General features: G+C 39.8%; 1 protein-coding gene across 4 annotated transcripts in view; it reads left to right on the top strand.

Annotated features, from left to right (window-relative positions):
* Positions 1-17,748, top strand: part of CLIP1 (CAP-Gly domain containing linker protein 1) — a 126,608-nt gene that overhangs the window by 5,457 nt on the left and 103,403 nt on the right. For all 4 annotated transcript variants that reach the window (XM_069081632.1, XM_069081633.1, XM_069081634.1 and 1 more), the window contains 2 exons: positions 2,219-2,412; positions 5,013-5,590. In XM_069081632.1, the coding sequence (XP_068937733.1) occupies positions 2,328-2,412; positions 5,013-5,590 (663 nt within the window). In that variant the 5' untranslated portion in view covers positions 2,219-2,327. Of the gene's footprint in view, positions 1-2,218; positions 2,413-5,012; positions 5,591-17,748 lie in introns of those variants that run through there.

Here is a 17,748-nt window from a genome sequence, read left to right as displayed (position 1 = left end):
ACAAATAATATTTTGTGACAGACTTAATAAAAACTGAGGGAGGGGAAGGAAGAAGCAGAACTTATACATTGTACTATCTTGGGAGGTTATATATATTATTCCAGTAATGTTGCAATGACCCAGATGTTTCTGGAATACCTTTTTTGGAAATTGTGTTTAGAGACTGGCACATTCTTGTGAGTGTCTGGAGTAGTAACAAATTTTTGTTCTGTATGTGGATTTGATTTTGGAGTTTAAGGTCACTGGGAGCAAAATCTGATGGTGGCTAACTCCTAAACTGTTCTAAAGGCAGTTCTAAGATAAGAGGTCTGAAATTGTTTTGCTAAGATTTTCCCCCCATACCTCTTAAAACTGATTTGTTTAAATGTGGCATTGCCTACTTTAAAATGGCAAGCAAAGGTATTTCTTAGTCATTATTGATCCTGAGTAGCTTTAATTTCATTTAAGCAAGTTTGGCAGGCCGTTTGTTAATAATAATGTGATGTAGAAAATAAATTTGGGAACTAAAAATCATTGATACTTTATTTTTTTGTATTTTTGTTGGGAAAAACTAAATTTCACTCTTTCATTAAATCTCTGTCAAAGTTCCTTGTTTTTGGAATTTTGTATAGTCTGATCAGGAGCCAGAGGAATATGCATTGGGAAACTGAAGCTGTAGTCTTGTTAGTTTTACATTCAGATTTGGTTCTCCTATTACACAAAAGCTTTGTAAGTAATAGGCAGACACCTTTACTTTGACACTTATATATGACTGGAATATAAGGTTGGCCCCTAAAACATGGGAGAACAAACCTTGGGCTTAATTGGTTAGCACATTTGGGTAGAGTAATGATTTTCAAAATTCTGACCTCAGAACTCTTGCCTGAGGCAAGAGACCTCATTGGGGGGCAGCTAGGGGGGGCAGCTAGGTGGCGCAGTGAATAGAGCACCAGCCGTGGAGTCAGGAGGACCTGAGTTCAAATCTGGCCTCAGACACTTAGCACATATACACAAAAACTAGCTGTGTGACCTTGGGCAAGTCACTTAACCCCAACTGCCCTCCCAAAAAAAAGGCAAAAAAAAAAAAAAAGAGACCTCATTGGACCCCTATTCCTGTTTGGTACTGTAATGCTTTTTTAGTCCCAGTTAACACTTAGAGTTAGGGGCCAGGGCAAGGAGTAAGCCAAGAAAGAATAGATCAGTTGTAACCTCCTGCAGTTCCACTCTCATTTCAAGGGTTAACCTTTTACACTTGGATTGAGACACACTGTGTCATCTTTTGTCATATCTGTGCTGGCAGTGATGATGGAAGTAGCACAGTGACCTTGCTCAGTATGCCCAAAATGTGATTCCTAAATTTATAATAGTAAGATGCCATTTGATAATAGTTTCTGATTCTGCCCCATGTTATCTAGTAACCTTATACAGATACAAATGTGGCTTAATCTTTAATTTTCAACTAACTCACGGGCTAAATTGATGGTTTTGAACAAATATGGCCCTCTATAGTCCGTATCTTATGAATCCACTGAGTTAAAGCATGCTGCAAGGCAAAGGTTATAATTAATTTTCAATACAGTTACAAACTCTCCTTCTAGCTGCTGGAAGAGAGAAAAGAATAAAAAAGGATGGATGGTTCATTGCAGATCTATACCCACTACCTGCCATTTTAATGTTGGACTGACTGTACATGACTTAATCAGAGGGATTTGAACCTACCTTTTAAGGAGATCAGAGAAGGTGTTATCTAAGGGGCACTTAATTTTTTTTGTGTCATGGACCACATTGGTAATGTGGTGAATCCTAAAGATACCTTATCAGGATAATATTTTTTGGTGTGAATATAATAAAATACATAGGTTTATAAAAGAAACTATGTTCAAGTACAGTAATAAAAATATTTTTGTAGGCTGCATATATTGTAGATATTATCAGCAGTAGCTGCAGCGTTATTTTGAAACTGGATTTTGCTATTTTGCCCAGGCTTGAATTACTGAGGCCAAAAGTTTTCTTAAAGTCAAACATTGTCTTGATTAAAAAAAAAAAGAATCTGACTCTTTTACAGATATTACAGGTTTGGAACTGCCTGTTCCTGGATTACATTAGAAGATGGCTTCTTTTTACCTTATTTGGGGAAAATGGATAGCTTTATAAATAATTGAGAATATAATTATTAATGTGCCTATCCCTTGACTTTTGGTGGCTGCTAAAAATATGTTTGTATGTTTTCTCTCTGCAGGTTTAACTCAAGGACTGACTTCAGCACAGGAGCACCTACATTTGTATCAATGGTTGGGAAAAGATAGTGACCAGAAGCAAAGGGGAAACATCTCGGTGTCACAAGGAAGATGAGTGTGCTAAAGCCGAGTGGGCTTAAGGCCCCTACAAAGATCAGTAAGCCTGGACCTGCTGCCTTGAGGACGCCTGCTGCGGGTATTTTCACGTTTTCTTGTTTTAAGTGCACCCAGATTATGGTGTAATTTGAAGATACCAGCATTGGTTTTTTTAAGATCTTGATTTATGTTCTCTAGTTTAAGATTTAAATTTTAATTCATTGACTATTAGAGCTCAATATCTCCCTCATAGCATCAGACTTTACTCCTTGTAAAAAGCGTACATTTGTCAGTCACTTTTGCTGAATTTAGTACAGTGTAAGAATGGCTAATGTTTATATAGTGCCTGCCATGTGTCCAGTACTGTGCTAAGCTCTTTAAATATATTATCTCATTTTATCCTCATGGCATCCCTGTCAGGTAGGTACTGTTATTATCCTCCCCATTTAGAGACGATGAAACTGAGGCAGAGGTTAAATTACTTGCCCAGAGTCACATAGCTAGTATCCAAGGCTGAATTTGAACTTGGGTCTTTCTGACTCCAAGCACTCTGTCACTGAGCTCCCCCACAGGTCTCATCCCTATGGAGATGATGCCTAAATCTGTGTGCCTTAACACTAGTCTTCTCTCTTGTCTTTTGGGTAGCTACTCTTGGATGCCCCGTTGATATCATCATTTTTTTATCTTAAACCTGCCTCTCCTCTGAACCTCTTCATTGCTTTTGAGGATGCCATCATCTTTTTTGCCAGCCATGTCTGTAACTTGAAAGGCATCCTTGTCTCCTCCCTTTCCTTCAGCATACCATTATCTAGTTAGTTGCCCTGTTTTGTCAATTCTGCCTCAAATATCTCTTGTATCTCTTTCCTTCTTTGCATTCATGCTTACACTTTGTTATGCCTCTTTTACTTCTCCTCTGGACTACTGTCAGAGCTCCCTAAGTAATCTTTCCTGTACCCAGTCCTTTCTTATTTGTTTATTTGCTTTTTGGAGGGCACTTGGGGTTAAGTGACTCGCCCAAGGTCACACAACTAGTTTTTGTGTTAAGTGTCTGGGGCCGGATTTGAACTCAGGTCCTCCTGACTTCAGGGCTGGTGCTCTATTCACTGTGCCACCTAGCTGCCCCAACCCAGTCCTTTCTTTTCTTTAATCTGTCTTCCATATCCAAAGTAACCTCCCTAATCTGATATCTACACAGCATTCAGTGGTTTCCTCTTGAGTGTAGGATAGATTACAAACTCCTTAGCTTGGTACTTAAGGCTCTCCAGATCCGTCTTTCCAGCCTTCTTTCACGTGACTCCCCGTCATGGATTGGTGTTCTAGCCAAACTGGAATGCAGTTCTCCATTTTCCCCTTCCTTGCCTTTGCACAAGCTCTTCCTCATACCCAGCATTTAATCCTTCCTTATCCCCACCTTTCAGATCTTGTCTTCCTTCAAGGTTCAGCTGGACTGGTACCTGTTTCATGGAACTTTCCCTCGTCTGCATTCATCTTCCCTCCCGATATGTTAGTGCCCTCTTCCAATTTAATTTTCCTTGCCCTATAATTATATAGAGCTTGTATACCTCCATAAAATAGAACCTCCTTGACAATGGGAGCTATTTTTTTTTTATCCCTAGTGCCTAGTGTAAGACCTAGCTGATAGTAATTTTTTTTTTTTTTGGGTTTTGCTTTTTGGAGAGGGGAAGATAGGGAAATTGGGGTTAGGTGACTTGCCCAAAGTCACATGGCTAATTTTGTGTTGAGTACCTGAGGTTGGATTTGAACTCAGGTCCTCCTGACTCCAGGGCCAGTGCTCTATTTACAGTGTCACCTAGCCACCCGGTAGTAAGTATTTAATGACTATTTTAACTGAATTGAAAGTATCGGTTTATAAAAACCCCCAGCATTTTTGTTTTGCTTTTTGGAGGGCAATTGGGCTTGTTTTGCTTTTTTAAAAAATGCATTGTTATGTCTTTGACTTTTCACCTTTAACTTAAGCTGCAAGCAGTTTTTAAGCAGATTACTTTCTGGCAACACTTTATATAAAAGATGAGCTCTTGTTGAAGATATTGTAGAGAGATTCTAGCTTCAGGTCGGCCTTAAACTAGGCCTCAGAGGCCCCTTCCAACTCTAGCACTTTATGACCACACTGAGAAGTGCACACATGTCACTGCATATCCTCCCTCCCTAAGGAACTGTGTGGCAGAGTAGAATAACTGTTCTTCATTCCCACGGCTCCGTTCTTTCTGGATGTGACTCTCTTCTGTATCTGAAGGGGCAATTGGGGGATGCTAGAGAGTGAATCTTTGGTTTCACTGGGCAGCTCCTGCTCCTGACTAACTGAAGAAGAAAAATGGGGACAGAAATTATCTACCTCAAGTGAAAGAATAAAGTTAGGGCTGTGTTTTAAATGGAGTTGTGTATGATTTTAGATTATTTTACATTTAACCTTTTTCTCGAAGAAGCTTTTGATACTTTCCTAATCTTAATTACTGCAATCCTCACTGTCATACCTGGTAAAAGGCTTCACCAAAGTGAGCCTCTTGTTATATTTTTATCTTTTTCCCTACTTTCAAAACAAAAATTAAAAAAAAATTATACATACCAGAAACAGAGTGGTCTATTAGCTTTCTGTAGTTTATGTGCTTTTGGTTCTGGGATGTATATGCTTAAGTGTTGGGTTTGATCTCTGCTCATATTCTCTTTTTTTTTCTGCTATAGCTCCAGCTCCAGTGGAAAAAGCAATATCCATTGATAAAACATCAAGTACTCCATCCCCTGAGACTCATGAAGAGTTTGTAGATGACTTTCGAGTTGGAGAACGTGTTTGGGTGAATGGCAACAAGCCTGGCTTCATCCAGTTCCTTGGGGAAACACAGTTTGCACCAGGCCAGTGGGCTGGAATTGTGTTGGATGAACCAATTGGCAAGAATGATGGCTCAGTGGCAGGAGTTCGGTATTTCCAGTGTGAACCTTTAAAGGGCATCTTTACAAGGCCTTCAAAGCTGACGAGGAAAGTGCTGACAGAAGAGGAAGCCAATGGCATGCAGGCTGCTCCTGCTTCCAGAGCCACATCCCCTCTCTCCACTTGCATGACCAGCATGGCATCCTCATCTCCAGCTGTACCTTCCCCATCCAGTATACCCCATAAAGTTTCCCAGCCCATAGCTAAGGAATCTTCTACTACTGCTCAGATCAGCAACCTCACCAAAACAGCTAGTGAATCTGTCTCCAACCTTTCAGAAGCTGGGTCCATAAAGAAGGGAGAAAGAGAGCTGAAAATTAGTGATCGAGTCTTGGTAAGTTTGAAACATTGTGCTGATGGAGTCATGTTCATACATGGTGAATGCTATTCTGACATTAGAACTCTTTTTAGAGGAATAATGGTGCTTTTGTTCTCAAACTTAGATTTATTACTACTTTTTGTGATTGTTCAGTTAGAACAAGTTTGTAAGAAAACAAATTAGAACATAACTGTAGCCTGAGCAATAGGTGTACAAATTTTCAGAGATTCATTTTGGGTTTTCCCCATTGATTTATGCAGGAGAAAAGCATTAACTATTTACTAAATATTAATATAATGTACTGTTTAGCAAATGCTAAACCAATTTGGATAAACCAAACTTGGAGGAAGTTATTTGAATCTTATTATAGGTTGTTTTTTCTGTCTGTTACTGTCATGTTAAAGATAGGGCTTGGAAACCATATTAAAGATTCTGGTCTCTTTTAAAGTTTAGAATAATACTAATTTTAATTAGAATTGTTATTTCCTGGTTGTCATTACTTCCAGCCTATCAGACTTAAAACCTAATAGGGTAAAAAATTCATAGAAGTGCCAGTTTTGCTTCGCAGCAAGGAACATATGGTATAATGGTTAGTCGATCTTTAAAACCATTACATGAGATGTTTTGCTTTCTGACTTTATTCCTGTCAAACTTGTAGTGCCATCTTGATGGATTTATAGCTTTGTATACTAAGACAAGCCAGTGCTTTTTTTTATATTTAAGTTCTGTACAAAATCATTCTGTACAAAAACATCTTATTCTGTACCTCTTTAATCTGTTTACTATCTATACATTTCTAGATGCTTTGTAGATGTGTAATGGCTTCTATTAGTATGATAAGGGAATAGTGTAGTTGGAATTAAAGAATTTTCAAGCTGAAAGGAGCTTCTTATTTTTTATTTTTAAAAGTTTAATTGATGTTTTTTACATGCATCTGGGAAATAAGATATACAGGCACTGGGGTATAGAAATCTATCTTGCCCTACTAGAAAGTTAGGGTGGAATGAGGCGGAATATAAGAGAGTACAGATTGGGGTAAGGGTTGCTTCAGAAGGCTTGCTATTTTGGGGTGTGGGGTAGGGGAAAGATGAGGAGAAAAATTTATAACTCAAAATCTTGTGGAAATGAATGTTGAAAACTAAAAATAAATTGGAAAAAAATTTAAAAATAAAAAATAAGTTTAATTGATAACCTTTTGTTTTTTATACCATATTTATTTCCCAGTATTTACCATCCCATCCCACTCAATGCCTTCTCTTAGAACAAATTCAATTCATGTAGTTATTAATTATCTTTTTGTGTAAGGAACTTCTCTATATAAGGTACTATGCTAGCCTCTGAGGATTCAGAGATAAAAATGAAAAAGTCTCTGCCTTCAAGGAGCATCCATTGTACTAGCAGAATACAGTGTGTATGCAGATAAGACAACATAACAACTCTATTTGACAGACTTCATAATGTTAGTCATCGCCCCACCCTACTACCTCCTGTCCCTTTGAGAGAAGAGTAGGGGAAGGACTTATTTATGAAATCAATGTTTAATTTAAACTAAATTGCTTTTTAATATTCTTTTCATTCGTATTATTGCAGTATATATTCTTATTTTCTTCGCTTTGCATTACTTCATGTGCATTTTCCTATGTTGCTCTGAATTCCTTGCATTTGTCCTGACGGTGCAGTGATATTACATTACCTTGTTTATCTAAACATTCTCCAATCTTTAGGTTCTCTTATTGATTTCAGCTTTTTTCCTATTACAAAAACTTTCTATGAATATTTTGATATGTATATGAATTTATGTATGTTATGTATATGTTTCTATGAATATTTTGACATGGGCCTGAAAACATTCTTTTAGAGGCCATATAGTATTGGCTCTTCAATTTGTAGAAGAGAAAACTGAGGCCTGAAGAACTGAAGTGGCTTGTCCAAGGTTCCAAAGAGAGTGCTGGACCTAGGATTAGAACCTAGGTTTCTAGATTTTCAGCCCAGTGCTTTTTCTGCCACACTGGGGCTTCTTGTGCATACTTACCTCACTTTCTTTAATGCTTGCTACCCTCTAAGAGAGTTAGAAGCAAATAGGGCCAAGAAGTTGATATCTTTTTTGTGTGTGTGTGCTTTTTTGGAGGGGAGAAGGTAGGGGCAATTGGGGTTAAGTGACTTGCCCAGGGTCATATGACTCCAGGACCAGTGCTGTATTCATTGCACCACCTAGCCGCCCCCAAGAAGTTAATATTTTAGCTTCAAGGTCAGTAGATTTCTCTTTTTACTCTTAATCAGGACACTAAAGAACTAATGTTTCTAGGATTTAAGGCTCTTTTCTTTTTTAAAAAGCATTTCACAGCTCCCCTCCTGCAGAGTTTCTTGTACTAAATTGCAGCATGGTAGCTACCTTCCCCTTATAACAACACATTTTTATATCTTTAACTGATTTTGTAGCAGATACACAATTGTGTTCCTGTGAGCAATTTTTTTTAACCTTTTGTATCCTTATTTTGGATGAAATGACATATGCTAAAACGATAGGCCCGTAGAAGGAGAATAAAAGTAAAATGAGACTATTCTCCTTGTGCACCTAGCGCTTAGTCCAGTGTCTGACACACAGTAAACCCTAAATAAATGCTTGGTAACTTTACTTTCTACTAGTGTCATTGGACCTATCACTAGGGCATTCACTTTATTATAAGAACGACATATGTTGGGGCGGCTAGGTGGCACAGTGAGTAAAGCACTGGCCCTGGAGTCAGGAGCTCCTGAGTTGAGATCTGGCCTCAGACACTTAACACACACACAAAAAATTAGCCGTGTAACCTTGGGCAAGTTACTTAACCACAATTGCCCTCCAAAAGGCAAAAAAAAAAAAAGAATGACATAATGTCATTTTTTTTGCAAGCTATGAATTCTAATTTTTGTTTTCCTAATTTTGATCTTTGCTATAACAAATAGTTAATGGTCTGATTGTACATAGCTCATTTGAAAGTAACTAGAACATCAGGGGTTACTGCTATTTCTTTCTTTTTTTTTTTTCCAAAGCAATTGGAGTTAAGTAACTTACTCAAGGTTACATGGCCAGTTATTTTGTGTGGGGGTTAAGTATCTGAGGCCAGAACCGATCCCGGGTCTCCTGAATCCAGGGCTGATGCTCTCACTCATTGCGCCACCTGACTGCCCCACCTGGCTGCCCCACTGCTGTTTCTTGTTTTTTTTCTTCTTTTTGGAGGGCAGTTGGGGTTAAATAACTTGCCCAAGGTTTCATGGGTAGTTTTTTTGTGTGGGTGTTAAGTGTCTGAGGCCAGAACCGAACTCAGGTCCTCCCAACTCCGGGGCCAGCGCTTTACTCACTGTGCCACCTAGCCCCCCCCCCTGCTATTTCTTACATAGGTTCCATTGTAATTTAAATTTTTGATGGTTTTTAAGGCAATTTTATAGTAACTTTTTAAATGTAGGTATTAAAATTGTGAATGGTTTTATACCAGTCTTTTTAATAGGCTGCTCAGTTTGGTTCTGGGTGCCCTGTTCCAGAAGGGAATAATAACAATTAAACTGTCTTGTAATCAGAGAAGATTTAGTTGAAGTCTTCACTCCTTTCGACTTATTTGTCGACATGAATTCTCTTCCCATCGCTAGCAAATTTTCCAAAAAGAACACAATTCCTATCTGATGTGTGACACTGTAGATAGGAAAGATGAGTTAAATCCTGCTTCTGATGTTTGCTAGCTGTGAACCTGTGCAAATCACTGACCCCCAGAACCTAAGTTTCCTGATCTTTAAAGTGGAGGAATCAGTGAACTATAGTTGTAGTAACCACAGGGTTCTTGTGAGACTATAGTGATGTTATGTATGTAAATTGCTTTGCAAGCGTTAAATCTCTGTATAAGTGTTACTGATGTTATTTTTACTAATACAGTAATCAAAGGGATAGTTCAGTTATACTGGCTTTACTTTGTGTTGCTTTTAGTGCTTTTACTTGGCATTTTTAAGGTAGATTATAGAAATGCTGCTCAGTAGACATCTATTAATTGGAAAGTCAGGCATCAGGAACATTCATCTTACGGTGTCTGAATGCAGATTGAAGCAAACTGCTTGCTCTCTCTCTTTTGTTTTGTTTTGTTCCTTCTTTCTCATTGACTCCATTGGTTATAATCCTTCTTTACAACTTGTAATGTTTAATGTGAAGGTATTTGTAGAACCATGCTGCCATGGGGGGGGGGGGAAGTTTGAGAGGGAGGGGAGAAAATTTGGAGCTCAAACTCAAAAGCTTGTGGAACTGAATGTTATAAACTAAAAGTAAATAAATTAATTAAAATTAAAAAGAATTCTGTTTATGATCAGAAATGCTGCAGTTCTGAAGGCTCTGGGACCATTGTAGCCAGTGCCAAGGAAGATTAACAATTCTTTTTTTTATTTTTTTATTTTTTTTATTAAGCAATCAGGGTTAAGTAACTTGCTCAAGGTTACACAGCCAGTTATTTCTGGGTGTGGTGCTGAGTGTCTGAGCCCGGGATTCGATCTCCAGGTCGTCCCAACACTGGAGCCGGTGCTCTTACTCGCTGAGCCACCTGGCCGCCCCTAGATTAACAATTCTTAATGTCAGATGCTTTTCCTGAAAGTCTAGAGCTACACTTTCTCTTTCCTTGTCCGTCCTCCCATATATACCTCCCCCGTCTCCAAATCCTGTTCTTGCTGCTCTTGGTTTGGAGATAACAGACTTCATTCAGCCCAGGCAATCTGTCTTTTTTCGTTGTCTGTATTGGCTCTGTGTAACTCCTCTTCCCTTGTTGTTGTTGAGTTGTGAATGACTCTTTGTGAGCCCGTTTGGGATTTTTTTTTTTTTGAAGCAATCGGGGTTAAGTAACTTCCTCAGGGTTACATGGCCAGTTATTTCTGGGTGTGGTGCTGAGTATCTGAGCCCAGATTTGATCCAGGTCATCCTGACACTGGAGCCGGTGCTCTTACTCGCTGAGCCACCTGGCCGCCCCAACCGTTTGGGATTTTCTTGGCAAAGATACTGGAGCGGTTTTCCATTGCCTTCTCCAGCTCATTTTACAGGTGAGGAAACTGAGGCAAACAGGGTGAAGTGACTTGCCCAGGGTCACATAGCCAGTAAATGTCTAAGGCCAGATATGAATTCAGGAAGGTGAGTCTTCTAACTCCAGGCTCCATACTCCATCCACTGCACCACCTTCCTCTTCTATCTTTATCATATTAAGTGTTGAATGTTACACAAACCTGCCTTTGATTGTGACTTGAGGATTGATGCTTGGAGAATGCTCCATTTGCCTCTTTTCTTCCACCTTAATACTGCCAGTGATGCAAGGTGGAAATAATGTGGGAATATATTTCTCAAGTTTGTAAAATGAGTCAGTAGACAAATGTGATTCACTTTCTGGGATAAATGCCTCAACTATTATTTGTAAAAGTATTGTTTTATGTATTGGGAGCAACTGGAGAGTGAGATTTAAGTTGCTGATGAGAGTTTCTTGATCTGAATGGATAGTTATCAATCAACAAACATTTATTAATTATTTGGGGAAACAAAAAAAAATTAGTTCCTGCCTTCAGTAAACTTATATTCTTTTTTTTGATAGCTCTTTTTATTTTTTAATTACTAACTTTTATTTTTAATTTATGGAATAAACCAAGCATTTCTATAACATAGTACAGTAAAAAAAGATGATTGTACCTGAAACTGCAAATCTACTGTGCATAACTTGCTCTCCCTTTCAAACACACAGCAGAATTATCATGTAAATTTCTTTTTTTCCCTTCCTCCCCCCACCCACCACATAGATGGCTACCCTTAGACACAAATAGGGGTGTGTGTGTGTGTGTGTGTGTGTGTGTGTGTGTGTGTGTGTGTGTGAGAGAGAGAGAGAGAGAGCGAGAAATTATTCTACATATACTTCGATGTATCAGTTCTTTCTCTGGATGCAGATAGTGTCTTTCTTCATAGCAACACATACATATTTGAGTATTTCAAATCAAGTCGACAAGTCAGTAAACATTTATTGTGTGTAAGGCTATGTGCTCAGCTCTGGGAATGCAGTACAAGCTGAAAGGCAGTCTCTGTTCTCAAGGAGCTTGCTTTCTAATAGGGAAAGAAGGAAACTGACTGGAAAATGAAGAGAGGTGGTGGAGTACCTACATGCACAGGGGAATGGTGAAGTTTACAAGATCAGGAATATAGTTTGTAAAGGAATGAACAGGTAACTGATCTGGTGGCATCCTTCAAAAGGATCTTTTGGGAGGAGCCAGCCAGATAGAGGAAGAAGTTACAAGGGCAGTTACAAGAAGGATAGCTGAAGTGTGAGAAGCCAGGGGTAGAGTGAACTGAGGGAGTGAAGAAGTTTCTGAGGCACAGTAGACAAAGTTCAGAGAGGCAGTCATGAATGCAGCCTGGAAAGGGGGTGTAAGGAGAAGTGTTTCTCTGTCTTTTTACCTATTAACTTGTTATTATAAAGAACATTATTATTTACTTGTTACTCAGTTGATACCTTTTGTCTTGACCTCAGAGATTGTTTCAGAGACATAATTGAGATTTTCAAAAGCAGTTCCTCATTCCTAGAGTTTTTGAGATGGTCTTTCTTCTTTCCTGTTAATTTTATAACCCATTTGGTTCTTGCCAGAGTTTTGTTTGGTTACATATATTTTCAATGTTTTAATGTCATTCCCTCAAATTCACCTTATAACCATACCCTCTGTCTATGGATATTTCTTCTAGCTGTATTATTAGTGGTACAATATTTAAGAATTACAAGTATCTTTTTCCCAGGGAAGGAAACCTCAGGCCTTCGCATTATTATCCCCAAATACTATCTTCCTGTAAATGACTTCTTCCATAGTTGAGTCAGTGAGTAGGCAAGCTTTCACCATTCAAAAACTGGTACAGTTTCAGGGAGAAGTTTAAATAGCAAACAAATGAATCACTATAATAATAAGGGTGTAGTCTAACAGAGACAACTCAAAGTTTTGTCAGTTACAGAGTTATATTGGCCTGGAGAACTTACAGAGGATTTGCTTGTGCCAAGTTAGTTAAACCATTTTTTATATGTAATTAATCTTGTATTTATTTATTTTTATTTTTCAACATTTGTTTGCACAAGATTTTGAGTCACAAATTTTCTCCCCATCTTTACTCTACTCCCACACCCCAAGACAGCGAGCCTGCTGAATACCCCATTCTCCAATCTGCTCTCTCTTATGTCATCCCCCATCCCCTCCAACTTTCTAGTAGAGTAAGATGTATTTCTATACCCCAGTGCCTGTATGTATATCTCATTTCCCAGTTGCATGTAAAAACCAATTTTTTTAACATTTGTTTTTAAAATTTTGATGTAGGGGCGGCCAGGTGGCTCAGCGAGTAAGAGCATCGGCTCCAGTGTCGGGATGATCTGGATCAAATCCGGGCTCAGATACTCAGCACCACACCCAGAAATAATAACTGGCCGTGTAACTTTGAGCAAGTTACTTAACCCCAATTGCTTTAAAAAAAAAAAAATTTTGATGTCCAGATTCTTTCCCTTCTTCCCTCCTCACCCGCCTCCACTGGGAAGACAATCAATTCAATATAGGTTGTACTTGTGTAGTTATGCAAAATGTTTCCATGGTAGTTATATTGTGAAAGACTAACTATATTTCCCTCCATCCTATCCTGTATACTTATTCTGTTTTCTACTTTGACCCTGTCACTTTTCAAAATTGTGTGCTTCTAACTACCCTGTCCCCCAATCTGTCCTCCCTTCTATCCTCCCCCCTCTTATCCCCTTCTCTCCTACTTTCCTGTAGGGTTAGATACCCAATTGAGTGTGTACGTTATTCTCTCCTTAAGCCAAATTCAATGAGAGTAAGGTTCACCCATTCCCTTTCACCTTCCTGCTCTTTCCCTCCATTGTAACAGTTTTCTCTTGCCTCTTTTATATGAGATAATTTACCCTATTCTATCTTTCCCTTTCTCCTTCTCCCATCATATTCCTCTCTCACCTCTAAATTTTTTTTTTAGATATCATCCCTTCATATTCAACTCATCCTATGCCCTCTGTCTATGTATACATGTACGCACATATACACACACTCACATGTATTTATATATACATACACCGTCCTATACATACATATATATATATATTCCCTTCAATTATCCTCATAGTGAGAAAAGTCTCATGAGTTACAATTATTGTTTTTCCATGTAGGAATGTAAATAGTTCAGCTTTAACAAGTTCCTTTTGATTTCCTTATGATTTTTTTAATTTTCATCATTGGGCTTTTGGACCTCTTTTGCGGTTTGCGTTAGTCTATTTTTTAAGGTGTTATTTTCTTTAGTATTTTTTGGGGGGATCTCCTTTATCAGGCTGTTGACTTGCTTTTCATGATTTTTTTTGCATCATTCTCATTTCTCTTCCCAATTATCCCTCCACTTCTCTTATTAGATGTTCAGAATCCTTCTTGAGTTCCTCCATGGCCTGTAATCAGTTCATATTTTTCTTGGAAACATTTGATGCAGGAGTTTTGACATTGTTGACTTCTTCTGGTTCCATGTTTTGATCCTTTTTGTCCCCAAAAAGGATTCTGTGGTCTGATTGTGCTTTTTCTGCTTGCTCATCTTGCCAGCCAGTTACTTGACTTTTGAGCTCTTTGCCATGGTAGAACTCTGCTTGCAGAGTGGAGAGAGCTGTGTCCCAAATTGCTGGGGTTTTCAGAGTTGCTGGAGGTATGAAGAGGGCACCCTCTTTAGAGCCACCACAAGCTCTGGACACTGGCATTCCTCACCCCAGGACCACCACCCAAGACTGCAACCCAGGTCCAAGCAGGTCAAAGCAAGAGCGATTACTCTGAATGGTTGCTTGGGCCCCCTATGATCTGCAGGCCAGGAGCTCCAGAGGCAGCCATTTGGCAGTAGCTGCAGCCACCGTGCCTCCTCCGCCTCTCGTCCTGGGGTCAGGGGCTAGACTGTGCTATTCTCTCACCTCAGTTCCTACAGAGTTCCCCACTGACTTTTTACTTTCTTTTTGGTGTTTATGGGTTGAGAAATCTGGAAACTGCCACCGCTGCTGGTGATTCACTTTCATGAAGTCTACTCTGGCTGGGCTGTGCCACTGGTCGGGGCTGCCCTTGGTCTGGGCCAGTGTGGCTCACGTGGGACTGTGCACTGCTCCCTGCTTGGTGCGATAGACCTTCCTTCCTGTCAGCCTGCCCATCTGCCTTCAGTAGGAGATTTGTTTCTCTCTGTTACTTTGTGGGTTCTGTAGCTCTAAAATTTTAGAGTTATATTTTACAGGTATTGGAGGTGGTTGGCACAGGAGCTCTCGCAATTTCCTGCTTTTACTCCTCCATCTTAGCTCTGCCCTACTTAAGCCATTTAAAAGTCCCAGATGGGAGTTATCCTTTGTCTCATTTTTGGTGGCTAAAATCCGGTAGTTCTCTGGTCTTGACCCTGTAATGATTTCCTTTGTATAACAGGCTTTTTCATGGGGAGCAGCAAAGGAGGGAGTGAAATTTTAAAGAAAAGTGAGTTTGGTGGTCATAAGTTATGCCTTTTCTCCACAATTTCCCACTCCTGATGACCAGTCTGCTTTGGGTACAATTAGGTGGCTTACCCTTGTACTTGAAAAATGTCAGGCTCAGACAAACCTAAAGAGATCAGCTAGTAAAGTTTTAAGTGGACGATTGGGACTGCTCTAGTTATCTGCCTGAACAGATAAGACTTTCCATACCAATTAGTGCTTGGGGGATGATCAAAGGAGGTATAGTGCCTGCTGCCATGTTAGGTTGGCAGCAAATGATATTCTTGATACTCTTGATGATACTCTTTTTTTGTAAGGAACTTCGGGCTTGGCATTTGAAACATGAGGTAGACAAGAAGATGGTTGCTGGTTAGCCTATGGGGGTACTGGTGTAATTGTATCAGGCTATCTGGAGGAGTAAGGTCAAAAAAGTATGTTTATGGATACTTATGTTAGCTTCTGGGCCAGTTATTGTGGATAGGACTTACTGGAAATCCTTGGAGATGGCTTAAACTATTGTGTTTAGTTCATAGGAATATTGGGTGGAGTGGAGCCAAGATGATGGAATAGCAGGAAGATGTAAACTGTGCTTTAAGTCCTAAGTCCTTCACACAGATCTAGAAAATGCATCAGACTGAGTACTGATAGGAAAATCCAAGGAAGGAAAAATACAATGAGTTAATTTTTTCCAGTCTGTGTTAGCAAAGGGAAATAGTATAGACATTTAGGTTGGGTCTAGCCAGGAACAGTTGCATGGAGTATTCCAGTGCAGGGGCAGGAAGGGGTCTCAGTCCCTCATAAGGTGACCTGACCTTGTGCAGAGAGCAGATGCCATCTGGCAGCACTGTCACACACCTACCATTCTTGTTCACGGATCCAAGTTGGACTGAAGAGGGGATCTGTGCCAAGGGTGGTGATTCCAAGGTGAGACATGGTCGCAGTCTCTAGGTTGTGTACTGAATAAGGAGCAAGTTGAGAATCAAGGATCCACTAGGCAGTTCTGTCTCCAGGAGTGGGACAGGATTTCACAGATAGCAGCCTGCAGCAAAATAACAAGGTAGGAATCCCAGACCAAAGAAGAGTCTACATTTGTGTCATTCTGAACCAGACGAGCTGGTTGATAGTAAATGAGTCCAGCAGCATTCTCTTGGGATTCCAACTTGGACGAGTCCACAGGTATCTTGTTCAGAACCAAACCCAGATCAGGAACTTTGTGAGTTCAGACCAGGAAAGCAATAACCAGACTTTTCCCTAGATCAGATACTTTGGCAGCATTGAAAGCTTGCAAGTATCTGCTTGAACTGTCCCTGACATCGTAGAATAACACAACAAGAAAGCAGCATCAAGATTATAGGGGATGCAAGCTCTACCCAGATATTCCCTCTAGAAGGACGCAGAACCTGGATGTAACATAAAATCCATAAGTTAGAAAGTAGGTGGGAGGAATGAGCAAAAAAAAAAAAAAGAATCCTACCATAAAAAGCTATTATGGTAGAAGGGATATTTGAAATACAAAAAAACAAGAAGACAATGACTTCAAAATATCTTTCAATCAAAGCTTCAAAGAAAAGTGTAGTTTGGGCCTAAGTTCAGTTTTAATTCTTGGAAGAAATGAAGTACTAGTTTAAAAAGAAAAGGTTAAGAAATTTTTTTTAATAATGAAATAAGAGCCCTAGAGGAAAATGTCGAAAAAAAAAAAATAAGGGCTAAGGAAGGGAGAATCAAGAAATGAGAAACTTTAACTCAAGAGATACAAAACCTTACCCAAAGCAACAAAGGCTTAGAAAATTGCAGTGTACCAAATAGAAGAGAATGACTCTATGACACAACAAATATTAAAATGGAAAGACTGAAAAACAAAGAATAAATTATAAGACTGCTCATAGCAAACAACTGACTTGGAAAACAGATCAAGGAGAAAGATGTAAGAATTATTGGATCACCTGCAAGTCATGCACCCCCCCCCCCAAAAAAAAAAGATCCTGGATATCACATTTCAAGAAATTTGAAATTCAAGAAATCACATTTCTTAAAAGAAAACTATTCAGAGGGCAAAGTAGAAATAATGTCCATTGATCATCTCCTGAAAGAAACTCTAAAATGAAAACTCCTAGGAACATTAAAAAATACTGCAAGCGGGGGGCGGAGCCAAGATGGCTGAGTAGAAGCACGACCCTCCCCCGGCTCCGGCTTCCACCCTCCCCAATCCATGTAAAAAGGGGACTCTAAACAAACTTTGGAGCTGCAGAACCCACAAAAACGACACAGAGAAGCTAACCTCCCGCTGAGAACAGTCCGGCAGGCCGGCAGGAATCGGCCAGTGCAACGCTCTGGGAGCCGAGCCCAGCACCGCGCCAAGGCTTTAGTCCCAGGGCGGGCCTGACCAGCCGCCAGCCAGAGGGACTCCAGATCAGCAGCAGCTGTGGCCGTTTCCAGATTTATCAATACATAGATTCGAAGGACAAGGTGAGAGGCCAGTGCATTCTGGACTTTGGGACCCAGTAAGTGGGAGTGCGTGACTTTTACCCCTGGGGCGAGAAACCGCTGAGACGCTGGCACAGCCTGCCAACACCACGTGGCGGCTTCAGCTCCTGGCCTGCAGAGTGTAGGGGGACCAAGCACCAGTCTGAGGGGTCATCGCTCTTGCTTTAACCTGCTTGGATCTGGATTGCA

The sequence above is a fragment of the Petaurus breviceps genome, unplaced genomic scaffold (assembly GCF_028583685.1).
Source record: "Petaurus breviceps papuanus isolate PSGF00001 unplaced genomic scaffold, PetGlider_PUasm1.0 99, whole genome shotgun sequence".
In the NCBI taxonomy this organism is placed as follows: domain Eukaryota; kingdom Metazoa; phylum Chordata; class Mammalia; order Diprotodontia; family Petauridae; genus Petaurus; species Petaurus breviceps.
Note: the sequence above shows the minus strand (reverse complement) of the source record. Positions and strands in the feature narration are given on the sequence as shown.